This window comes from Drosophila innubila, chromosome 4 (genome assembly GCF_004354385.1).
Source record: "Drosophila innubila isolate TH190305 chromosome 4, UK_Dinn_1.0, whole genome shotgun sequence".
Classification (NCBI taxonomy): Eukaryota; Metazoa; Arthropoda; class Insecta; order Diptera; family Drosophilidae; genus Drosophila; species Drosophila innubila.
In genome coordinates this window covers 1,093,964-1,121,288 of record NC_047625.1, presented here as the reverse complement: position 1 = coordinate 1,121,288, position 27,325 = coordinate 1,093,964, and the positions used below count along the sequence as shown (strand labels likewise).

At 35.5% G+C, this 27,325-nt stretch overlaps 1 protein-coding gene across 1 annotated transcript in view; it reads right to left on the bottom strand.

Annotated features, from left to right (window-relative positions):
• The window catches only part of LOC117791491, a 35,937-nt gene that overhangs the window by 7,551 nt on the left and 1,061 nt on the right, over positions 1-27,325 (bottom strand). The window contains exons 3-11 of the mRNA XM_034631305.1: positions 22,163-27,257; positions 21,705-22,132; positions 9,536-9,667; positions 9,315-9,323; positions 7,892-7,966; positions 7,114-7,333; positions 6,926-7,046; positions 5,348-5,454; positions 1,211-1,352 (exon numbers count right to left, since the gene is read on the bottom strand). Of these exons, the coding sequence (XP_034487196.1) occupies positions 1,211-1,352; positions 5,348-5,454; positions 6,926-7,046; positions 7,114-7,333; positions 7,892-7,966; positions 9,315-9,323; positions 9,536-9,667; positions 21,705-22,132; positions 22,163-27,257 (6,329 nt within the window). The remainder of the gene's footprint in view (positions 1-1,210; positions 1,353-5,347; positions 5,455-6,925; positions 7,047-7,113; positions 7,334-7,891; positions 7,967-9,314; positions 9,324-9,535; positions 9,668-21,704; positions 22,133-22,162; positions 27,258-27,325) is intronic.

Sequence of the window (27,325 nt, the reverse complement as noted above, 5' to 3'; positions counted from 1 at the left end):
AAATATAAAATATAACATGTCGTGTCAGACTACCTTTTAAACTAACAGATATCAATACATATTGGACATGGTTAAGTAAAACTCTTGATTTCTCTGAGATTACTGACATAATATACATACTGACATACATACATAGAAATGTATATATCACCGATGCATTAAAAATTTGACGGTTTGGCAGAAAAAAATCCAAAAACAAACAAAGTTCAACGATTCACTGAAATGTAAACATTAATTGACGCTCTTAAAAAGACCATTTGATCATTTATTTTTAAAGAGATCACACCTGAAATTTTACTTTTAAAAATTAAGTTACATATACGTCTCACAAAAAGTTGAGTTTTTTTAGAATGGGGCTTAAATAATTTTCAAAGCTTTGCACAAGAAGTCAAAGAATGAAATTTGATAGGTGTTGTGAAGATCATCAGCCCGAAAATTTTACTTTATAAATCATTATTGCAGGATAAAATTGTCTCAACTATGTTCTGTCAAAATTTCAGCCTCCTATGTCTTATGGTTTGGACTGTGCAATGATCAGTCAGTCAGTGAATAGACGAGTCAGGACAAAGAATTTAATATATATAGATAAAATGAAAGAATGAACAAAGCAATTATAATTAAAAGTTATTTCCATTTGAAGCGAAATTTAAATCATTAAACAATTTAATGATAATGAAAAAGTGAAGATCAAGAATATCAGTGGTGTCCAAAGAGCGAATTTCATTGCTCGGAACTATAATTTCGAGAATTGAAGACAACTTTCTTCCTTTGCACAAAGCTATATTATCATACACCTGAAGAATGTTCATGCTTTTGTATATGTATAGAGAGACACAGACACAGACACATACATACAAACGACACATAGAAATCGGATGGTCTTAGGGTCAGAATAATAAAAAGGAGTTACAAGCACAGAGGAAGAAAGACAGACAGAGAGAGAGAGAGAGAGAGAGTGCGTGTTATAAAACAGTGAGTACAATTCGTGTGAGAGTGGAGTGTACAGTGTACACGTCGACTGTAGGATAGTGTACGTATATAAATACATATATGTATCTTATATAATATGTACCAGTTAAATACATACATACACATACACATACATACAGAGATAAAATACAGATTGAACTATACACAAAGATAGAAAATGATGTAGAAGGTAGTAGTAGTAGTAGAAGAAGAAGAAAGCGTTTTCAAAAATAATACTCACAAGTGAAACTTCTCGTTCCACACAGGGTTAAGCTCCTGAGGCATTGTGCGCGTTCGTTTTTTCACCTTGCTAACCTGCACCGTCACATATGGATCACTCGTACCGCTTTTATCCTTCGCTATCAGGCCTTGAGCACAAATCACTGCACAGTTTGATCCGATCGGTTGATTCATATATATTTTTTTATTGGTATTTCATTCGTTTCAACACAAAAACCCCCCCGAGAAATTCCCGTGTGTAGGTAATATTTAGTAAATCCGATTGATTGATGTTGAGGTTCCATTGTATTTATAATTTTGTTGTATTTTGTATAGAGTATAGTGTGAAATAGGTATTGTACGGTGTGGGTATATAAATTGATAAAAGACAAAAAAATATTTAGTAGAAGAAAAATTATATGTGTGTTAAGTAGAAAAGCATCATCATTTCATAATTGAAAATAAATTATTGAAAATAGATAAATTGTGCATGTGTGAGTAATAGTTATGTTTAGAATTTTATGTATTTATTAATTTTAGTGTGTTGTTTAGTGTAAGCAAGTGAAATTGGTTTTGTTTAGGTTTGAAACGATGATAACCATTACGAGATTTGATTTGTATGTGCATTCATTTTCAAATACCATTCCAATTAGAGATTAGATTTAGATTCATTGTTGTTCAGTTTTGTTTATCAAGGGAGAAAGAAGAAGAGAAAAAACGGAAGTTTTTTGTTTTATTAAATGGTCTTTTGCTTTCGAAACAGTTCCAAATCAAAAAGTGATCAAGCAGTCACAGTTACTACTGTTACTATGGTACTGCCCAGAATCACTTTTACTACTTGAAATTTATATAAATTGCAACGGCACAAATATCGTGTGAAAATTTTATTGTTATTGTATTTACAAACACATTTACGAATTAAGAGTAAAGTGGACTGCAAACAAATGAAAACACAATAAAAACAAATACATGACAAATTGTAATTAGGTCCCAAAAGTGAGAGAGTGGTTTTGCGTTATCATATTGCATGTTAAAACATTTATCCACTTATGTACAAGAAACAATTGGAATATATGAATACTTGTGCAAAGAATTAATCCAATAATAATTTATTTATGTACAAATAACAGAGAATTAAAAAGACATATCCTCGGATCTCCGAAGTGCATAGCCGTCACAAAAACATCCTGATCTGTAGGAATTTCGCAAAAATCCCACTTATTACATGATAAAATTGTCTCAGCTATGTTGTGTGAAAATTTCAGCCTCCTAGATCTTATGGTTTGCGATGTGCAATAATCAGTTAGTCAGTGAGTCAGGACAAACTTTTAATATATACATTTATATATCACATGATTAATATATGAATTTATTCATGCATAATTTGATTAATATATACACATATTAATCCAAGAACTTCAGAAATGTACGTACTCGTATTTGCAAACGGCTTTTATATAAGATAACTAACAGGGTAAACCAGAATTGGGCTTGCTTGTAGTTTAGTGCTTTTAAGAGGTGTTTTTGGAGGTGTTTTGTTGTAGGTGGCATAAGCAAATATCTTGTTCAAGCTATGTATAAGCAACTATGTAAATCCAATTTGTAGTCCGCTTCGAATACAAAAAAAATGTGTAACCACATTAACTAACCTATTATAACACTATTGTTATTAAATACACTAAAGTAACAGTTAAACCTAAAACCTAGCTTAATTTAACCCATTTGAAATTTTAATTGTTAATTGTTATAAATATGAATAGTTTAAATGCATTTTAAATGCAGTTTAACAAGTGTAAAGAACCTATTTGACAATTTATTCGAGATTCTCACGTATGAAATTTTTGACCTTCTTAAGCATTTTGATTTATAAAAAAAGACTTTATTCCGAAAGGAATAATTTTATAAAATTCCTTAAATCCATTTATTAATCGGACAACTAATATAAAATATAGCTGTATAGAGGAATAATTTCTCAAAAATTGGTATTTCGTTAAAATAAATATAAGCGCCTATCATTTTATTGAAATGGCATCTTAACTCTTATATACGACAGATAAAACTAACAATTATCATATGTATGTCCTTGATATAATAATAAATTTGTCGACTAAGTTTCTAAGGGAGCTTGAGTGTCAATATATGTAAAAGATTTAGATTAAAGATAGATTTGGTTTTTGGGGACAGAGAAAGAGAGGAAGGGAATCTACATATAGTATTCATATGTAAGCTAGGTATGGACATAAGATAAAAGCTGTGCGCTAAATGTCAAATCCATATAAAAACAACAGTTGCTAAATTAGCTAGATAGAAATTAAGCCAGCGTTTTAGCTGCTTTGTTCACAGAACGATTAACACAGAGCTGCCAGATCAAGGAATTGTCGTTTTTCAGCACTGCTAGCTTTTAGCTCGGTGACTGCGAAAATATGGAATTGTTTAAATATTTTACGTCTGACAAGCATAAATTGGTCGTTATTAATTTGAAAACCAAACAAAGACGTCTTGTGTTTTTCAACCAGAACAAAATTTCAAGAATATTAGCTAAAACTGAAACAATCTGTCAGTCCAAATTATATAAATTATTAATTTGCATATTCGTCCTACTTGAATTAAATATCTAAATATCCTAGATTTTCGTAATTTTCCATTCCCTATGCCTCCTCAATGTAATCTATTCAGTTGTGCGTTTTTAAAAAGGTTAACGAAGCACAACTGACGCAACTGAGTTACCATCATAATTTTGGATGTTTTTGTGCATTACATTGGCAACACTGCTTTCGCTCGCAAACAGCTAAATATTGAGCATTGTTCCTTCGCTTGTGTCACATCTTATGTCCATACCCAGCTGTACATTGAAAATAAAAGTGAAAGTGAATAATTTGCAACTATTAAGATTGGGTTTTTGCTTGAATTGAAAATCACTCGTTTGAATATTACTCGTAGATCCATAGAGCAAACACACATAAAATATATTTGAATGACCGGCAGGCATATATACAGTTAATGCAATAGTCATTATTTCATTATATCAAATAATTATGTCGTTCGTCATTTAGAAAGCTTGAACGCTATAGTCGAGACAATGGACACAAGTATAAGATATTTATTCTTGTACCGTCATATGCCCAAAACTGACTTGTAAAGTACAAAGTATGTTATGTTACATATATACATCATACTTAGTTGCCCAAGTATAAATAGATAGAGTATGTGCATCCTACATACGTAGTTTTTAGAAGGAAATCAAAACAAGTTTTTGTACGTCAAGACTAAAAAATTTATGTTTTGCATTTTTTTTTAATAAAAATGTAAAAAAGTAATTTTAAATATTTGAACCGAAGAGCATCGGTAAGAACAAATGTGCAGTCTTGATTTACATAGTTAGATGTAGATAGATTTCAATTTAAAGACGTTGGTAGACTATTTAAAATGCACAGTCAGTTAGGCGTTTGCACTTGTTATCTATCAAGTACTGGTTTTTTTTTGTTTTTTTTTAATAATTACGTAACTATGTAAGAAACATCTGAAAGGGATGCATAGAAACCATTTGTGTTTATTATTATGTTAATTTAGTATTAGTTATTAGTGTTTTACTATAATTGTATTAAGTTACAAGGGGAATTGTGATTTTTATTGTGTTTTGATGCAAAGTAGTGTCAGAGTTCTTCTAAGAATGTTGTTGATTGTAAAAGCGAAATATTAAGTAAACTGTTAGAAAAGTATTAATTAATTGAAATTTAGATTAATAAGAATTATATACAGTATTTTGTAATATTAATACATTGTTTAAATAAAACCTATTACTTGGGCCTAAACAAAATAGACCCATATCAAAACACTGAACGAAAACAAGTAAATTATTTACAAATATTTGCTAGCTAGCAGGATATTGATGGAATTGTTATTATTTTTTATTTTAATCATTTCAATTACTAATTTTGTTTCATATAATTTTAAACAAGTGAGCTGGTAAATTAATTTTCAATATTCATTGAATTAGATTTAGAATTTAATTGGAATTGAACTCATTTAAACATTAAAGAAAGGTAAAATAAAAGAAAAAAAATATGAAAAGAAACGTGTTGTATATATAACTATTAAAATAGAAATAAAAAAGAGTAAATTGGTATTACTCTTAGCCAATGGCATTGCCGGTGTGTACCTGTAATTGTAAGTTTGCATGACCATTTAGATGTTCCCTCAACAGTTGCGTGCTCAGCCTGTTCTAATGAATCTATGTGTGTATCTGGATCCACACCGAATGTCATCCTTGAATGAATTGAATTGATTTTCACAGTTGTATGATAAGAACTAGTTATGAACATTTCAACCACACATTCAAAAGCTTAATATTAAACGTAGTTTTTTTTTATTATTATTCTTCTATTTGAGTCGGAATTTGGCTGGCTAGGCTGGGTGGGTGTATGGGTCTTTAGAATCCATAAATTGACTAGTTGATGATTCTTTATATTCAACAGGGGATTTTATGTGCATATTTCATATTTGAGACAGAAACATAATATGTGCAGAGTCCATCGAAGTTGCCACAGATCATCTAATAATAATAATAATTATTGAGCTACATTATAATACAGCCAAGTGGCTTAATTGAACCCAAGTATTAAGATTCTTCTCCTATATATATGCGAAATATTTGCACAAAGTGTACAATTACAATATTGAGTCAAATTTGTTACTAAAATTGTGTGTACACATTTTTGCAAATAAATATTTTACCTTTACATTATTGTACATATTTGCATATTTAATCATTTATAGACTAGAATTATATCTTCATAATATTTTATTATTATAAAGTAAGTACTTGTTCTATCTATGTGGTTTCAGTCTACTTGTTTATTTTTCTTTTTTTCTTTTTGCATATATTTGTGTATATGTGTATTGTATTTTGTATGTTTAAGTTTATGTACAAATTATTCATACATGCATACACAAGTTCTACAACAACAGACACAACCATACATTCCCACACACACACACACACACAGACACACTCAAATATTTATATATATGTATATGTATTAAGTTGATTTTTGATTAAATATTATACACCATATGCGATTCAAATATATATAAATTTTAAATACATACATCCATAGTATACATTCATGTACATACATCATAAGTATAAGTATAATTTAAATATAGAAAATCACGACATATCCATATTCAGTTGTTAGTTTGTAGTTATTTGTTTTTAGCTGAGTTTTAGATGTGCAAATTACATAGTATGAGTACTTAGTGCAAACCTGTGATTGCTATTTTCGCCGACCATTTACTGGTACCATCCAGAACGCTTTGCTTCACAGCCTTCATATGGCCGGTATGGCTTTTCTCTTCAATGCTGAATACGGCTCTAAATTCATATACGAGTATGGTATTTTATACAGTAGAGTATTAGAGTAAGTGTATAGTTTATGATACTGATTATTTAATATAAAGCAGAAGTGAGCACTTGCAAAATTGTCGGTGTTCACCTCTGGATTACACTGTACAGTAAATATCTGTATTAAAATTTAAACATATGTATACGAATAGATTGATCCCTGTATGGACAACTGCTTAATATCGTTTCACATCACAATACCTACAATTATATAATCATCTTACAGAAGGAATTAAATATTGTAATGCCTTCACAAATCAAATTAAAAGTGAAAATGAGTATATATTGACCGCACCAGCCAAAAAGGGACTGTGTGAGTATTAAACACACTACCTGATCAATTCAAATATTTCCGGCTTTTCACGCTCGCGGTGCTTCATCCGTTCTTTCATGGCGGTAATTATCGAATTGGCCTTATCTTCCGCTCCGTGTTTAGAACTCTTCTCAGCGGCACCTGATAAGGAAAAAGGATTTGGAATTAGTTGTAGCCTCTGAGAGGAACACTTTTTGATGGTACTTACGCTGCAGACAGTCTGCGTTTAATAAATCTTTGCATTTCTCGTGACATTTAACACCGCACTCCTGACACCGAACTCCTTGTCGAGCAATACCCCAAAGTAAGCCCTCGCACTCGTAGCAATAGGTCGGTGATGTGGCAGTCCAACAAACAAAATTATGCGGAGTCGTCGAAGATATTGGGTATATTAAAGCTTGCAGGGCTTTCTTATACACGTGCATTTTCTATTCAATTATTGAAAATCAAACATAGAAATAATAGAAAAAGAATTTTTACGGAATTATATTAACGTTTCAAAAAATTAAATGGAGTACGAATAATAGATAAAGATACACTGAATGTAGGAGAAGACCGACTACACTGAAATAAATACCAACTTTCCAAAATCAAGAAAATTTATCTTAAATATTTTGTTTTAAAATTAAGACCATTTTTTGAATAAATTATTAATACTTAAAGTATTAATCCAAAAAATTGATTTTGAAATTAATCCAGAAATTCTTAGTTTTGAGACCAAAATCCTGTTTTTATAACATTTTATTGTCATTGTAATGGTTTTTTTTTTCAGAGATCGCAATGAATGGTAAGAGTTTCATAAAATCGAATCTGAAGAAATATCTTAGAAAACCTAGAAACAAAATAAACTCCTATTTTTCTCTATATTAATTACAAAAAAAAAAGAAAATGATTGAATATTAATGAATATTTTAAATTAATTTCAGAAGGTGTTTTGATTTAAGATAATGACAGTAAGGTGATTTTCTCTCTTTGTACCATCTTACCAGTTCTTCATCGTTGAGGGTGGCACGGGGTACTGCGGATGTCAGACCGGCGTTCCGTTTTGTGGCCGCCATCGTCTAGATTCACAGTCACAATTGAATAATTAATGTTGTTATAGAATATATAGATATGTATATTAATTGTAAATATGCATCTTGTAATTTGGCATTCAAAACAATTTGAAGCAGCTCAATACGAGTTTTATTTCTATTGAATCTTAATATTAATAATAAATATTGAGTGGAACGAGAAGAAGCAGCAGCAAGCAAAATAGATCAACGCAAATGCAAACAAATCCATTATGAGGTATTTTAAGTTACTATAAGTTAATAGTGCACGAAAATGTAATCGCTATCTGAATAAATACGTATGTAGAAATGTATTCAAAGTACTGTATATGTTTCTATCTACTCGCTGAGTATATGAGTACATAATAAGCATTTAATTTAACTGAATAAATTCCAATTTCTCTATAAGATTATTTATTGAATATAGTTCATGCACGATTTTCCAAAATCCCCACATATTTTGCCTATTGTAATAATTAAGGAGATCTATTCGAAAATGTAAATTTTTTCCCTTTTATGCTGTCATTTTCAAATCAAATAAAAAAGAAGCTTAACATTAATATTGCAAAAATTATTTAATCGTTTATAAGTGTAAGCTTATAAAGAATTTCTAAGATTATTTAATTAAAATATAAAAAAAAATAATTTAAATGAAATAATATTGTTAAAATCTCTACCGATGTTATAAAATATAATCGTCCTTGAAAATTTAACAACAGGTAATTATCATTGAAAAGCGTATTCAAATTTGATTGATAAATGTTAAAGAAGCTAAAATATAAATAATATCTTTACATAGATATAAGAATTGTGAATCAAACTCTAATTTTTGAATATTTGAAAATTAGAAATGAATTAACAAATCGATTTTTTTATTGTCACTGCTTAAAATTCAATTTTATTTTTTTTTTTGATGTTAATTTTGAATTTACATCATTAAATTAAATACTAGATATGTGAACCAAAAGCAAGTGTTTAAAATTAAATCACACTTCTAATTGTTGTTTTTACAAATGTCCAATGGTAAAAATCGTAAAGAACTTGAAATTCTGCAGACCATTTTAAGAATACCGTTACATTTTTACTACAGCCGACTAAATAAAGGTAAGAATACTCTTTTTCTTGATAACCTACATGAAATATTACGTTCTCACTAACTAAGTATATACGATATTGGTTTGTGGAGTGCACACTACAAATGTTTTGAATAAAATAATGAAAATCGTTGCACATTACGAATGCTAAGTAAGTTTTTAAAAAGTTTTTAAATTTTTACAAAGATGTGCAACGCTTGCGTGAATATATTAAATAACAAACGGAATAATTACTAGAAAAAATCTATATTCGATTTGTATACCTTGAGCACCTGTGATCCATTAAATCATTTTCGATGATACGAAAGAAAAAAAATATTTTAGCATCGTAAAAAGGTTTTGTTTTTTTTTTTAAATTGAATGCATTTATTTGCATAAATGTATTATATTGTTTATGTCTGTGTGTGTTCGTTTGTGATAACACAATAATTTATAATAGTTTTAAACAAAAATGTTAATAATGGACACAAAAAAGAAGACTTACCAATTCAGAGACAAGGGGAATAGATTTACGTCTTGGTCTAATATCCGGCATACTGTCAATGTTGCTATAGAACGGATTATCGCCTGGATGTCCATTGGATCGCAACCCAACGTCTCCTGTGCCAGTGCCATTCTAAAAATAAATGTATTTATTATTATTAAAATAACAACAAATGAACTTCGCATTTAATAGCAAGGATTTAAATGAATATTTAAGGTTTTCCTTAAATTTATTGCTTCTTTAATGATGTTCTAAGCCAGGGATCGTAAACACAATTTGACTTTGTCAACTTTTAACCAATTTTAATAAGAAAATCACATATTTTTTCAATGTTTTCCCTATTTAATTCTTAGACAACTTTGAACTCACATAACTTTGTCAAATCTCAACCATTTTTAATAAGTAATGTTTTTTTAATCATTATTCTAAATAAGATTCTGCATTTAAATTATTTTTAAGTAAGTGTAATTTAAAATTTTCCTAAAATGACCCATTTTTTTCATTTTAATCCCCTTATACATTTTTGGGCAAATTTGAACTCTCACAACTTTATCAAATCTCAAAACCAATTTAACAAATAATGCCTTTTTAAACACAATTTGACTTTAAGACAATTAAGAGATATTTAAGTTTTTCTTAAAATTACGCATTTACTTATCAATATTTTTACTTGTAAATTTGTGGACAACTTTAAACTCTCATAACTCTCTCATTAGACTTCCTTTTTTCATTACATTTTTGGCCAACTTTCAACTCCCATAACTTTGACAAATCTCAACCAATTTTAACAAATCATGTATTTTTAATCATTTGACTTCAAAATTGATTCTTCATTTAATTAATTTTGAAATAAGTATAATTTAAAAACAGAAAAAACCTCTACACGAGGCAAAAGTCTAGTGACGAAAGCAATTTCTAGCCCCAAAATTTCTGATATCCAATTTTGTGACGAACAAAATTCAGTTTAATCTAAAAATTTTAAATAAAAATATAAATTAATAGGAAAAAGGCGAAAATTGGCATTGTGCACTGTGAGCAAAAAGGGTGAGCTTCTTTGTACATAAAAATTACTTTTTGCGCAGTGCCAAATGCGAATTCGTTTTTTTTTTTTGTTAATTTATATTTTTATTTATAATTTTTGGAAAAAATTTTACCTGAGTACTTTAGAAAAAAAGTTGAAAGGTAAGCATAAAAGCCCTCAACCACACCTTTCCAATATATATAGAACACATCGGTAGCTTTTATGCTTTGGAAACTGTTGGGGTTTCAATTTTAGCGGGACTTAGCGTTTTCCCGCTAAACTAGCGGTTTTTTCAAAAAGTCGTAGAACAAACATTTCTAGATTTTCGAAAAGGAATAAATCCCCATCATTACATTTAAGCTTCTTTAGCGCTTTGATGCAAACAGACAAACAAACTGACTTTTCATTTCATTTTGAGAAGTCCACTAAAATTTTTCAAATTTATTTATCTTTTGAACCAGTTATGGGATTTGAATGATTAAGGTATAAATCGACGCGTATTCTTAAGTAGAATTTTTAAAAAAATAAAAAAAAAGGCCCCAACAGCCCCATTAGCTGCAATCATCTAAATCTTTCCCCTCCCACTTACACCCCCGTATCTCATGACCCAGGTTGGTTAAAAAAAGTTTTAGTATGCCATTTTGTAAGTTAGGACTAAACCTTTCGATCGGTATATAAATCGATCTGATCGAACAGTCGTAGCAAATTTTCCAACTTAGCTGTATATATTGTTAGTCGCCTTTCGCACCCTTCGTGATGCTTTCGTCACTAACGCGAACTGCCGTCCGCAGTGATTACCCATTTTCTCAAATTTTTCCCTAGTAAATTTTTGGACAGCTTTGAAGTCTCATAAATTTGTCAAGTCTCCACCAAATTTAATAAATAATGTATTTTTAATCATCATTTGACTTCTAAATTAATTCAGCAGTTAAATTATTTTTAATTAAGTGATATTAACATTTTTCCGAAAATGACCAATTTTTTTAGTTTTGTCCCTTAAAAATTGTTGGACAACTTTGAGCTCTCATAACTTTGTGAAATCGCAACCAATTTTAATAGGCATTAAACGTTATATGACTTTTAAATTGATGCTGCATTGAAATCGGCAACCATCATCAGGAAATTACCTTGTCTTTATCTTTAGCCAACTCATCTTCTTTAACCTTATCCAGATTGTTCTTCTCTTCGATTTTACGCTCTTTCAAAGTTTTTAACAATTTCCATTTACTGCTTCCTAAATTGCCCCCTTGGCCATGACCTTCAATACTTGTTGAATCGTGACTGATTAATTTCAAGGGCGGTCGAGGGGAACCACTATTAATAATTGGATGAGACGTGGAATCTTCAATTGTAGTGGTAATCTCAGCTTTTTGATCTGATTGATATTGGTCGTGAATGTTTGTCGAATGCGATTCAGAAGGACCATGATCCAATAAATTCTTGTGTCCATTTGATAGCGATTTTTCTTTAATATCCATTGTAGAATCTGTGATTCCGTCCCCATCACCATTACCATCGCCATCGCCATCTCCATCCAAATCCAAATCGACGTCGTCACTGAGTTCTGCTGGAGTATCGGGTCCTGAAGTTGCACTTGACGAACGGTCCTCGTGACCGATATTTATATCTGTCGGTGGTTGGACTATCAAGTTCTTTAATCCGTTACTCGATTTTCGTTTGCTTGTCTGTTTATATTCATCGTCAGATGTGTATGAAGAGCTAGAGCCCATTTGAAGATCATTTGTTGAATTGTCTAGATTATTTGGTTTACCACGACCTCGCCTTTTCTTTGTAAATCGTTTCGATTGCTTATCATTGATTGTGTGATCCTGTTGCACTTCGTTTTCTGTACTCTCTTTAGTTTCCTGATCTGAACTTGGTAAATGGAACTCACTATTAACATCCTGCCAAGCGCTATGCATATCGGAGATTTTTGCAAATTTATCAGTTACTCGTGAATGTTGTGGTTTCTCCATTTCCACAAAATTGTCGAGCTCATCTGGATTGCGTGCTCGTGTCTCAGTATCTGGTTCGAGACTAACAACGCACTTCAGCTCCGTCAGGACTTGACACATTTTGGCCTTAACATTCTCATCTGGCACCACAATACAGTCAATTTCAATTTGAGAGACTTTTTCGAGTTGCTCCGACTCCGAAAACGTGGTCTTGCAATTGGTATAGTAAAGACCGTCACAGTCCGCACCACTTGTTGCCAACTGGCCAATCTGTGAGAAAAGCACAGCATTGTCAGCAACACTCTCTTCGTAATTGTTGCTCTCGGCTGTAGCTGTCATAGTGAGAGAGAGCGCCTGTGCCTGAGCCTGTGCCTCTTGCTCCAGCTCCTCAAGTTGTCGCAGCTCATAGCAAAAGTATTCGTCATCGGTGTCAATGCTATCCTCGGTGCTCTGGCGACGTGACGACGACAGTGTCCGACCAGAATGTTGACTGCGATTGTCGTCGTCGTCTCTGCAGCCATAAACAAGGCTGCCTGGAATGTCTAATGATTGCTGTTGTCCTCCACGTTGGAGTCTTGGACTTGTAGTACTTGTTGTTGTTGTGGTTGTTGAAGTCCTTGCCATCAAAAGTGAAGGAATGGCTGCTGTTGTTGTGGCTGTAACTATTGGGATTGGTGTAGACGACGAATACTTTTCTTCCTCATCGACAAAAACTGGGTCGGGGAAGCAGGCGGAGGCGGAGTTCTCTTCTTGTGTCCTAAAGGGTCCTTGCATGGTGGTTGCTGGAACTTCGTTAGCCTCCACTAAAATCTCCGGCACCAAATCCGTATTATTAATGCCGTTGGCATTTTGAATTGCATCCGTTTTAGTTTTAGCCTCAGCCGAAAGGGTCGGCGAGGCCGTTGTCGTTGCTATTTGGGACCTTTTTAAATCCCCGACTACGGCAAATAGATTTGATTCTTGGTTCTCAGTATTCCAGCCAATACGAGCCTCATTTTCATAATAATCATCAACATCATCCGCTTGATTTTCACCATTCTCATAATCATCCACTTTATATTGATTGTAACTATGATTGCCGTTAATTTCCAATTGTCGTTGTCGTTGTCGTTGTCGTTGTTCTTCAAATTCACTAGTCGCCGAATCATCATTTTCCGATGATGTGAAGTTAGGCATATCCATATCAATTTCCGGATCCGAAATGCTCGAACCAAAACTGTGACGCTTATAAGTCTTGGCTTTTTGCACAAAACTGTTCATTTTATTTGAAAACGACCGTTTTTTATGATGTTTTCCACCTCGAAGTGATTCAGATGAACCGTGTTCTGAACTATGAGTACCTGAACCTGTTGCTCGTTGTATGATCCGCATTGGTAATTTTTGAATACGTTTCGACAGTTGCGAATTACTATGATCACGCCTATGATCGTGTCTCGATTCAATTCGTGCATCTTCACCGGGTAAACTCTGAGAGCGATTGTATCTCATGGAACGCTTTAATTTCAAGTTGTCCGGCAGCAAGTTACTAAGTTTGTTCCATACCTTTGGCGATTTAGCCGTAGCTAACTGATGTTGTTGCTGAGATATATGTTCTTGTTCGCGTATGATCAGCGCTTGATCATTGACAAAACCTTTCGCTGATCGACCGTAATGCACCTGGGCCTGAATCGATTGCGTTTGATTTTGTGTTGTCATTGGTGTCTCAGATACAGATACAGATACAGATAAACCAATTGGATGAGTTTGTGATTGTGGATGATGGTGAAGGATCGCTCTTTCCATATTCAAGCTGTGAACGCGATCGCTGGGTTGCTCAAAGCCCAGATAATCCAAATTGTTGCTGCTGTTATAGTCGGAGATGCCATTCGACGACGGATAGAATACGAGTCGATCTGTCAAGTAAGGCTTTCGCACATGATCAATGTCCGTTTCCTGGTAACCGGTAATTCTTTGAGTACCCCTTGAGTACGCCGGATCACTGGCCTCGAAGTCCTGAATAGGCCGACCTGTTTGACTTGACTTTCTTAATAATGATCTTTGACTTTTCATTTCATTCTTTAAAAGATCAGGCATTCGACTCGTTCCGCCGGCCGCCTTTGTGGAACTGATGTTCATATTCATATTAATATTCATATTGATGCTTTGATGTCCGTAAGCGGAGCGTAAATCGTTTCGTAGTTTCTGCGATAAAGTCTCGTTATTGATTTCGAATTCGATCTCGTTGTCGTTGTCGATATCGATATCGATTTCGGGTTGTTCGGTTAGTTGTTGATGCTGATCCCATTCAAGCATTTCATCTACAGTGCAATTAGTATCATTTTCATTGGGACTTGTATTGAATATGGATTTATTTTCATATGCCGAACAAATTGGTATATTTTTTGATAGCTCCTGTATATAATTAAGGTTCTCCTCCGAGAATATATATTCGATGCCAGTCTTCGATTCTAGCTTTTCTTGTTGCTGCTGCTGCTGTTGTTGTTGTTGTTGCTGAAATATATCCATGCTTGTTATAGGATCAATGACATCGATCTCATTAGCTGCTTTGTTGCCGCCTGATCGCAAGTCAATCATCATCTGAATCATTTCCAGAGTTAGATCCTTGTATTTATTATTTCCATTGTGTGTGTTCACAGTCGCACCGGTTGGCACCGGTGAATTTGGGGACCAGCCGCTCATTGAGGATAATCCCGAGTCGGACTTTGCTTGACGGGGCGAGAAATTCGATGGTTGTTGTTGCTGCTGTTGCTGTTGTTGTTGCTGCTCTCGATCTGAGTGCGTATCAGCTAGAAAGGGATTTACAGATATATCCCCACCACTAATGTCTAACATATCGTGGAATACATTATCATTCGGAGCTGGAGGAGGTGGACTTGTTCCGCTTGGTCCCAACAGTATATCATCCAGGTTCGAGGTGATTTTATGTTTCTCTGGATTTTGCAAATGTAGTAGAAACAACATACTATTATGGCGTTCCAAACTTTTCTTCAAAGATCTTATGTACTCATCTTGATTGTAAATATTTGTTGTCGACTTTGAAATATTCTCAATCTGATGCTTAGGGCTATTTTGCGGTGTGCAATCTGTGTTTATATTTAATAACATATTATCAACGTGCATTCCTCGGCTATGTGTTATTTGCTCGATATTCTTTTTACGGTGTATTTCAATCTCTTGGGTTTCGAGCAGCTTCAGTTGCTCATCCAGATCCGAGTTGTTTCGTAGCAAGTGGGCACTATAATCATTTCGATTTGTAGATTCTGTGACTAATGTATTATTGCTCGCAGGTACTTGAGTTGTAGTTGTTGTCGAAACAGAAACAGAAACAGCAGATGATGAAGATGATTTTTTCGATTTCTTCTTATACTCTTCAAAGGAATTGCCAACAAGTTTCTTTAGAGTATCGATATTTTTATCAAATTTCTTCATAACCAGATCGAACTTTTCATCAACTTCCAAAATGCGAAGACGTTGTAGCTCTTCAGCCATGGTGACGGGATTTAATAATAATAGGGTCAGGTTCTTATCAACCTGATTGAGCTTCTCAAAGAATATCTGCTCCGAGCGAATTGTCTGCCGGAGCTTAAGTATTTGAGAGGCCGACAATGATTGTAGATCGCTTATTTTATTGATTTCCCTTATCATAACATCGGTCATGCAATCCAAAATATCAATATTGCCATCATACAGACCGGCTCGATCTTCTGACAATGAGGAAAGTCGAATATCCCGATCGGAATTAGTTTGTGATAAGCCACAGATATCTCGATCGAAAGAACTACGTGCGGGATATTGCAGGTCCTGCTCTAAGGAATTGTACAAATTGCAGTAATCAGCATTCGTTGTAGTACCCGTACTCGTACTCGATGTTATCGATGCTTGGGCAAGTATGCTCTTTAAATTATTTATCATATCCATTTCATTCTTATAATGATTCTTTTTGCGGTGCTTTCGTGACTCTTTGCTTTTATATAGACCCTCTGCAGTTGCAACGGAATTAATTGCTGTTGTTGATTTACTTGAGGAGGTTGTCGCCTGTGATGATCGATTCCTATGATTCAAATCAGACTCCTGATTCTCCTCCTCGTTGGCCTCGTGTATCATCATCAGTGAGGAGGTTAGGCGACCACCGCTTAAAGGTAAGGCCATGATCTGTTCGTGAGTAATCTCTGATTGTTGCAGCAGACGCTCCATATTTGATATTTCTGATGTTAGATTGTTCTCCCGATATGCTTCGTTTAGGTTCTTGTAAAAGTTTTCATTCATTTCACCATCCTGTCTTGATTCGGACTCCGTTTCAAATTCCGATTGAGTTCCTGGAACTTGTTTTGTACTTGTTCTATTTGTTCCTCCGGTGTCTTCGATTGGTACCACTTCATTCCCACCTTGACCCGTTTTAACGGCTGCTAACCGAAAAAACTGAACCTCGTCAATGAGTTCGTCCAGCTCATTAAGATTAGACGAGGCTTTTGCCAGATCGCCAGATTGAATATTCTGTTGGGATTGTTCAATTTCTTGTGATAATTTGTTTAAAGTGGCAGAAGTGGCAGAAGTGGATGCCACTTGCTCCAGAACCCGCTGTCCATTAAGGAATTCCTTCAAGAGCTCGACTCGTGCATTATTCGCCATTATCTGTTGTTGTTCGTACATCATCAAGTCCGAGTTGGAGTACAGCTTTTTACGTGGAGCTTTCTTTTGCTGTGGATGTAGTATTGCAGCTGAACCTTCGTGTGCATATGACAACCATGGACCCAGTTCGGCACGCTCATCGACCACAATTTGCTCTGGACTGTTGACATCGTTATCATGATCGTTATCGTTATCGTATGATAGGAATAACTCATCGTGATCATTTCCATTGGCATTGCCACGACTTGGACCAAGGCCAAAGTCAGTAGGATCCACAAATAAATCGCTTGGATAGATATGACTACCATAACCAGGGTCATGACCTTCCATGACCAACTCCAAGTTGTTCAACTCATGTTCGGCAACCTGACTACGATTTAAATCCGATAGAACTTGACGAAAATCCGTCTTACGAGGCGGCTCAATACTTGGGGGCATTGCCAATAGTTGATTCTCAGCCAAAAAGTTGTCAAACGGTGATTTATCCATATCCAACTCCAGATCCAGATCCAGTTCCAGATCGACTTGTTGCTGATGTTGTTGCTTCGCAGCAGCGATAAGTCCCATTAGATTGCCCACAACCGATTGTTGCTCCACCGATATATTCTCGAGTTTCTCCAGTCTCGTCCAGATCTTACCGTATTCCGTCGATAACAAGTCGAGAGCACGCCAGGCAAATTTCAATTCCGTTTCAAGCAAACTAATACGCGTCGCTATTTTATCCATATAGTCCGATATGATATAGTCCGAGTGTTGCTGGGCATTGTACAGTTGACACAGCTGCTGTTCGCTCCTGATCGATGACATGCTGCCTCCCATCGGACCACTGGCTAGGTTCGATCTGGACATGGATATCGATAAGTTATCGCTGACTAAACTCAATTGCGATTTATTCGTTCCCTTTTGCGCATAGGATTTATGCTGTTGAATTGCATGATGAGTTGTTGGATGATGATGATGATGTCTTCCGATACTTCGAGCCTGCATTTGGATTAAATTCAAATTTGAATTCGAATTCGGATTCGGATTCGGATTCGGATTTGGATTTGGATTTGAAGTCTCCGTCAACAGTAGCGGCATCTCATGTAATTGTTCCACTGCTGACTGTTGTTGTTGTTGTTGCTGCTGCTGCTGCTGTTGTTGTTGCTGCTGTTGTTGTTGTTGTTGCTGCTGTTGTTTCAGTTGTTGTTTAATTTTAAATTGACTTTGCAGTGCATTTGCGGCAACACTGTATGTTTGTTGCTGTTGTTGTTGTTGCTGTTGTTGTGCAGGTTTCACAGGTTCTTGTTGCACTTGGCCATAAGTGTCACCGGAAACGGTCTTGAATATGGATGATGACATCTTGAAATGCGTTGATTCGCTGGTATTTTGATCTAAATGCATATTACCATTCAATTATATTGCCATACATATGTTAACAATGTTAATAAGCATACATACACAGTAAGGCTCCACAAGATACGAATTTTGTATCAATTTAATTATTTTATGTCGAAATTTAAACTCGAATAACAATTTAATTCCACTTTGCTCTCTCACTACATTTATTTAATAAGAATTTAACAAAAAACTAATCAAAAATTTAGTGAAATTGGTCTTGGTAGAATATACTTGACGTCTTATACGAGTATACTTATAATATTCAGCGTATACACACATCAATTAATGTACTTAGACACTTTGATATCTACAAGTATTTGTTTGATTCAAACGAATTGCTGAATACACATTTTATGCACATTTTAATTTACAAATAATTATAATTAGCAAGCAGTAACATGTGCCACGATTCTCTACTTTACGAGTTTGTAGATTTATATACACATGGATATACATATATGCATATAAATATACGATACATAGGTATAAAATTGTGTATACGCATTCTGTTTCATTTGGTTTCACTCGCTCAAGTTAATTCTCATTGACTCATTTCTTATGCCTCTCTAAATATCCATTTCATTTGGTTAATTTCTCGTTTGAATTATTCTCATGTGTAAGCACTCTTTTTTCCTTTCAACTCTTAAATAAATTACAAATTTGAGTTTATTTCAAAAATGACAGCGCGAACTCTAACTCCGTTAAGTAATACAGACGTTGATTTGATGTGAACCGAAAAACGCTGAAAAGTATACTGCTTTTTGCTTTTCCCTGCTCCTATGTATATAGGTCCTATTTATGTTTGTTCTCTCAAAAGTGCATTTGTGTATACATCTGTTTGTGTGTGTGTGTGTGTGTGTGTGTGTGTGTGTGTGTGTGTGTGTGTGTATGTATTAGAGAGATTCCCTCAGAACTTTTGATTAGTAATAAACAGGGACAGAGTACGAAAAGCTTTAGTATACAACATACATAAATTGGGACAACTGGAGAGCGAGAGAGCGAGAGAGCGACAGAGTGAAATGTGCACCGCAATTTGGGAATTATCTTATTACTGCGCATGCCCAAAGACAAAGACCAAATTGTTGCGCGGGAGTTAGGCTTTTAAAGCTTTCAAAAGCTCTTATCAACAGAGAGAGAAAGAGAAAGAGAGAGAGAGAGAGAGGAACACATGTTGTGTTGTGGTCGTAAGCAATACACATATTAGAGATGAGCAATATTGTGCTGAAATATCAAATATTTCATTTCCAGAACACAAGACTTTTTAAACACTAATTGACCCCTTATGCATTAAAATTAATTTTAATTAAGGACTATTTAAATGTTTTTCTTAGATTACCAATTTTTTTAGTATTTTCCCCAAAAATTACCCATTTGTACACTTTTTTTCCTTAAAAATTTTTGGACAACTTTGAACTCTCATAACTTTGTCAAATCTCAACCAATTTTAATAAGCAATGTCTTTTAAAACATTATTTGAAGCATTAATTAAAACTAAATTTAAATTATTTTAAACTAAGAGATATGTTTAAAATTGTCCTAAAATTACCCATTTTTAAATTTGTTTTCCTTGTAAACTTTTAGACACTTGAACTCCCATATCTTTGTCAAATCTGAATCAATTTTAATAATCAATGTCTTTTTGAACATTATTTGACTTCTTATTTGAAGCTGCATTTAATATGATTTTAGTTAAGGGATATTTCTAATTTTCCTAAAATTACCCATTTTCTTATTTTTCCCTTGTAAATTTTTAGACAACTTTGAACTCTCATATGTTTGTCAAAACTCAACCAATTTTAATAAACAATGTTTTTTTAAACATTATTTTACTTTATGTTTTAAATTTTTTCCCTTTAAATAAAGCTAGTGACCTGCAGCCCATTAAATATTTTGTTCTTTTGATGTCTGCTATCGTCACTAACGTGGATTCCCGCTCATAGTGATATGTATATTATTTCATTGAAAATTATAGATGAGACAGACGTACATAAGGGATTACACTTTCGCACTGATGCTTAATAAGGTAACTAAGCTTACGTGTGCGATCTGACACAGATGGAGGAGCCATTACTAGTAGGCTATCATTATGTTGAACGGATTGACAGTTCCTATTATGAACAGATCGCTGCCAAATGCGATCACTTAACAACCCGTATATCAAGTTCATAGCACTATCAATGTACAACTGACGTTCTCACTTACTTTTCCGCTTGAAGCCCATTTGTAATCCCAAGTACGTACACACATACACATTGTATGTATATAATTATCTAATTAATGACTATGTAAATGTGTCAGCTTATCAATAAACGTGCACCCTTCATTCAAACTGCAAAGCATATTAACCCACATAAGCGGTTCCAATTGCAGCAATCTTCTCAGACGAGTCGACATTTTCTAATATAAGCGCGATTAAAATTTGATCATGAATTACCTATTTCTGGCATACTTATCGCCAGATACTTTTAATAATAGAATAATTTTATCATACACAGCTATGTCAAATCTGAATAATAAATAAATGTTTTCATAAATTTATTTATTTGATTTTTAAATTAATTTTAGGTCATCATAACTCAAATCTCACAACATGGCTGTCGGAATTGCACGACCTCTTCTAATTTCTACAAGTATTTGTGAAAATTAATGGGGAATTTGATAGGGTTGCCGTGGTATGTGCAGAAATACGAAAATGTTTCGGTATACAGTTTGAAGATTTTAAAAAAGTGTCAAGAGGAGAGTACGAAAAAGGTAGAAGTTAGGGAAAATTATTTAATTTATTAAGTTAATACAATTTGGATGCAGAATCAATTTATAAGCCAAATATTGATCACATTGACATTCCGCATGAAAATCGGACAAGTTTTGGCAAATTTATGACAGTTTGAGCAAATGTCACACATTTTTAAAAATAATTAGAATTAGAATTAAAATTAAATCATTTCTTAACTTTGTAAACGCCAAGTTTGGACAAAATTGCCTTTAATTAAATACAAACAATTTTAAATTTCACTTATATTAGAAAATATGGTATCAAAATTGAAAGCAATGCACATAAATTCTATCTGCTCTGCCGAATAGTATGCAGCACTATTGCGGTAAAGGGAAATATTTGGATTGAAATACGTAAAATATATAAGTAAAAACTGGTTGTTGATTTCAATTATCATTGATTCGTACTCACATTTAGCTGCATGATTATTTTGTTGTAAGCCCAGTGCCATCGTTGTTTGGCGGTAATTTCGGGTTTTCTCAATATTTGCATATGTCCGCTAACGACTTCCTCAGTCTCGCCGCGCATGAGGACCTTCTTCTTCTTCTGTGACTTGGTTCGTGTGGGTAACAGGTCGGCCAGTTGATCATCATCATCATCATCCATGTCTGCGTCTTTGTCGGGTGAAATTTGTGCTGCTAAACGATGATCGTCATCTAAATCGCCTTCTTCAATAATGATGCTGTCCTGTTTCTTGATTTGCTGGTGAGCTCCAGACAACTTCGGCGAAATGTTTGCAACCGGAATTGTGTGAAATCCGACCTTAATTGGGTCAGCTAGACTTGTGCTGGTTGTGGTGGTGCTGGTGCCGTTGTTACTGGTGATAATGGTGGCGTTGGTGGCATTGGTGACGTTTGTGACGTTGGTGACGTTGGTGATCGTAGCGGTCATGTGAATGGGCTTTCGCCCATGATCGATAACACCAGCACTACCGCTCGAGCTTTCATCTAGATAATTGCCACAGTCGTCTTCATCACTGGGATAGTTCTCGTCTAAGAAGTCATCGTCCTCGTCATGTCGATCGTCAATGTAGTCTAATGAGGTTTGCTTTTGGTTGATCAACATTTTTTGATGTTGATCTTGATGTTGATATTGCTGTTGTTGCTGTTGTTGCTGTTGTTGCTGCTGCTGTTCTTGTTGCTGCTGCTGTTGTTGCTGTCTCTGTTGCTCGAGATATTTGTATTCATCCTCTTCGTTAAAGAAGTCCTCGCGATAATCATAACTCGTGCTAACATGTTCATAATAATCGTTCGCTCTGCGACTGGACGGTGTCGTCTGCTGATGATCCAGATAGTAATCATCCTGCTCACTATCGATGCAATAATTCGGATCATGGCCAATTAACTTGTCCGATTGTCGCATTGTCATGAATTCATTAATGATATCATCATCATCATCGGATTCATCATCATCATCAATGATCTCCGTTGGCTGTTGCTTAATTAACAGTCCCGATTTACCATTAATGGTGGGCAGTTTTTTGCCGGTGGATCCAACTGACGGCACCGTCGGTAGCATCTTTTGTCCAGCTGTCACCACAACATGATCGACATCATCAGAATAATACATATTGTCATTCCTGGTGACTATTGGCATTGGCATTGTGATTGGCACATCGTATCCCAGCTCGTGAGTATTACTGTTCGCGTAATCGTCACTAGTAGTTGGATACTGATTGGATAGGCTTTCTTGGTTAATCATTAAATTATTATAATCATGATATCCTCCAGCTGCTGCTTCAGATGTTACAACTGTTGTGCTGCTGAAATTTATCAGATTATTGGAATTGGTAGAGGAGCTGTGCTTGTTCGATGGTACGGATGTCTTCTGGACCACAGCGGATGCAACTGAGGAGGCACTCTGATTTACCGCCTGCGTTGCCGATTGTACAGCTGCGGCCGCCTTGCCAAAAATGCTGCCAAACATTCCGCCACTAGCACTGCTAGATCCTCCGCCTCCGCCTCCGACTCCGCTTGCTCCTTTTTTAGGAGTCGCATTGGTCGAAAGCAAGTTGCGAGAGTTGTCGGTCGCGGTTTGCGTTACAACCGTTTGACTTTGGGTCAAAGCAATCGTATCAACTGCCACATTCGAGCTAATATCCATGTCATTCTTTATGGTTGTCGTTTCCATCTTGTAAGGATCATTGTAAACGTGATCTTCACCCGCTAATTGATACGGTGGATATTCACTATAATTATAGGCATCATCGAGTCCGCCCAACTGATGATCATTACCCATTATCGTTTCGTCAATGTAATTGGTGTTGTAGTCTTTGTTGTGGATGGATTGATGAATTGGTGATTCCCCTAGATACTCTATCGGTTGCTCATACTCATATTCGTATTCCTTTGAATTGATGCCATTAAAGGAATGATCCGCTGCTGTTGATATTGACGTTGTTATTGTTGTGGCTGTCGTAATCGCTTCATCTTCGTGGGACGATCTGTTAGCCGAGCTGGAAAGTAAGCCGCCTACACTCGGTACAAGCTTGGATGCCAAACCAAAGCCAAAGGCCTTTTTCTGGCTATTATTGCTGGCTTTAGTTGTTTCCATTGTCGAGCTAACCCCACTGAGTACACCATCTAAACCACCTTTGATTCCTTTGGAAAGACCACCCAGAACACTGGTCGCCGCAGATGCGACCTTAGCTTTCTGTGGAGTCGAAGTCGGAATTGGAGTTGAAATTGGAGTTGGAGTTGGAGCCGGAGCCGGAGCCGGAGCAGTTGGAGGTGGAAGTGCATCAGGGATCGACTCACTTATTGATGGCTTATAATAGCCTCCCAATCCTGAACTTGAGGACTGCTTCAATTGAGTATCTGTGAATGTATTTGTATCTCTGTTCGAAATAAAGGACCCCACCCTATTCTGGGTTCCAGCTGATGTTGGGCTGGTTTCAGTCTCAATTTGGGCAATTGTTGCTGTTAGAGCCGACAGATCAACATTGAAACTATCGTAGAAGCTGTCATCAAAGGCTGACGAAGTAATTGGTTCAACAGTGCTGTTACCTGATAAGTAATCTGTTACACTCTGATTCTCATTCTGAGATGTTATCTCACTTATTCCCAGTCCTGTTGCTAGCTCAAGGGATTCGGCATTTAAAGGAGCTGCTAATGGCAACCAAGAAGTGTTTTTGTTATCGTTTTCATAGAATTGATCATCAAATTCATTTCTATGAAGACTCTGTAATTCTGTGTCCTGGGAAGACATTGCCACTGTGTTTGTTGTTGTTGTCATTGAATTTATAGATGTTGAATTTAAATTCGAAATCAATATTGGAATTGTTGTTGTTGTCGTATCAAACTGTGGTTCACTTGTTTCAAGAATCTCTGAATGACCGCTGCTATAGTTACTGCATATATCAAGCATCGGCGGAAGTTCGGGAAGTTCAAACTTTTTCATATAATCAACGTAGGATTGCTGCGATGTTGGTTCTGTTGGATTATCGGTTGTAATTGACGTTGAAGCGAGAACAGTTGTTGTGAACACGTTTTCAATGTTACTCAGAACTGGAGTTGTGATCTTATCATGAGAAATACTTGTCATCTTTTTATCGTCATCTATGGCGGCTATCGGCCTACTCAACAAATACGATAAAGTGGATGAAGAGTCACTTAAAGTCGGCGTTATAACGATCTCAGATCTCGATGCGGTTGGACTCTGGGTCTGTGGTGAAGATGTTGATACGGTGGCAACATTAGCAGTAACTCCTCTTGATATTAGTGACGTTTCAATATTGATGGGGCTAGACGTCCAGGTAGTTATTGAATGTGGCATAGGTTGGGATTCTAATGATGGCAGTGAGAATTTTAATGAGCCCAATGAATCATTTCTACCGCTAGTATATGAGACTTGTGTGTTGCTTGTTGTAGTTGTGGATGTGGTTGAGGTGGTTCCAATTGGGATATCGCTACAATATTTTATTGAATCTAGGTTATAAGGCTTTAGATATTCGGATATGTCAAATGATGATGATGATCCCATTGTTTCCGTTTCATTTACTATCGATAAGACTGATGATTTATTACCAATTCCCATTGAGTCTAAATCAAGCGATGTTTTTGTGGGAGAGCTTTTCTTCTCAATTGAATCAAATAATAAGGGTGGAGGATCTGTATGGTGTAACGATGATGAATTGATCTCGCTTTGATCCCGGTTCGTTTGTTTCTTACACGAATACATCGAATACGTTCTATCCTCATCCATACAAATCTTTGATATTGGACTCATGATGCGATCGCGATCGCGATCCCGATCGCGATCTGTATCTGTTGTTTCCTTGGGAGATGAAATTGATGAGTTTATTGATGATAAAACTATTGATTTTTGTTCATCGATGTCGATGTCGGCTGTGAATGAACTTATAGGAACTGAATTGGCATTCGCAGTGACATTGACATTGGTTTTTGCCATAGGCAACTTTGGTAACTGCTTTGGGCGATAGTTTCTCTCAGACTGTAAGGCATTGATATTGGTGAACGTAAGTTGTGATTGCGATTCAGATTGCGATTGTAATGATGATATATTATCTGCGTTAGTTGTCGTATACAATGATGATTTGTACTGTGGTGACGGTAGACGTTTTGGCAATTTTCTAGTTGTATTTGTATTTGTCGTTGTCGTTGTCGTTGTCCTCACTGTAGATGTCACTGAGGAAACAGCTCCTTCGGTTGACAAGTAGCCAATATTTGTATCGGATGCTGACACTGACGTCGACAATGACACTGACACTGAGTTTGAGACGGGATAATTATGTGGATGATGCTGTGATGACACTGGCACTCTTGTTTCCCCAGACGCTATCACAGATGCTGTTGTCATTGCCATCATGAGGGAGATTTTACGCTGCTGCTGTATCTTATGCTGAGCATTGCTCATTGGCGGTGTATCACTGTACGTGGACAAGTTATCCGAATGCAAACCGCCGTAGTCAGTGCCGGAGTAATCGTAACCGTAATCGCTATAGTCAAGCGGCAGCATCGAGGTATAGGGTCGTGTCATTTGGCAGAAGACATCATAGTTGCTGGTCCCAGTTGTAGATCTATCTAAAGCATCGGGAGTTCCCGTTCGTGATGGCATATTTTGATTACCGAAAGCATCTGTTGTTGTTGTTGTTGTTGTAGTCGTATCTTTAAATACATGTTGTTGTTGGTGTTGTTGTTGTTGTTGTTGTTGTTGTTGCTGTTGTTGTAATGAGGAGGAGGAGGAACGATGTCGGGATTGTGGCAACATCCGCATTGGCGCCGCTGCTGGCAAACTAATGAAACTGCCAATGCGCTCGTCTATTAAACCAGCATTCGGTGCATATCCAGTATGCCCCCCGCCATTATTCATATTATCTAGATTATCATATTGAGCATTGTGAACATTCTGATAGGCAACCGTTTGTGGCAACATTCGATACTTCGATGACACTCTATCACCTCTATCAGGTGCGGCAGGCAAGCGGACACCAAAACGATTGTCTCTTCTCCTCGCGTACGTACCTTCTCTATCTCTATCTCTATCTTTTTCTGTATCTCTATCTAGATGTGTCACCAAGGGCAGCACTTTACCAGTTGTTGTTGTTCTATTTCCACCATATCCTCCATACTCATATCCGTATCCGTATCCTTGTCCGCTTCCGTATTCATACTCATTGGATGCGGATAGATTCTGATCCCAATAGTCGGCACCACCTGTATTCGTATCCGTGACTTCAGACTCGGCTATATAGTCATCCATAGGCGGATAATTCTGATTATAGCAACCACTGTCCAGCATTTCACATTGTGTCCAATCCACATCCTCATTATTCGAGGCTCTTGACACCACAACACCATATCCGTCCGTCGCGTACGTATCCATATTATCCGTATCCGTATGCGTGATGTGTTGATGTATTGTATCGTCATAATTGTATATGGTGCTGTTATTAATTGGTCGACTGATTGTGGATAAGGCATCGCTCTCGTCCCGTCCATAGTGCTAGACCAAATTAAAATCAAAATACAAATATAAATTTAATAAATCATAATAATATAAGTACGAATTAC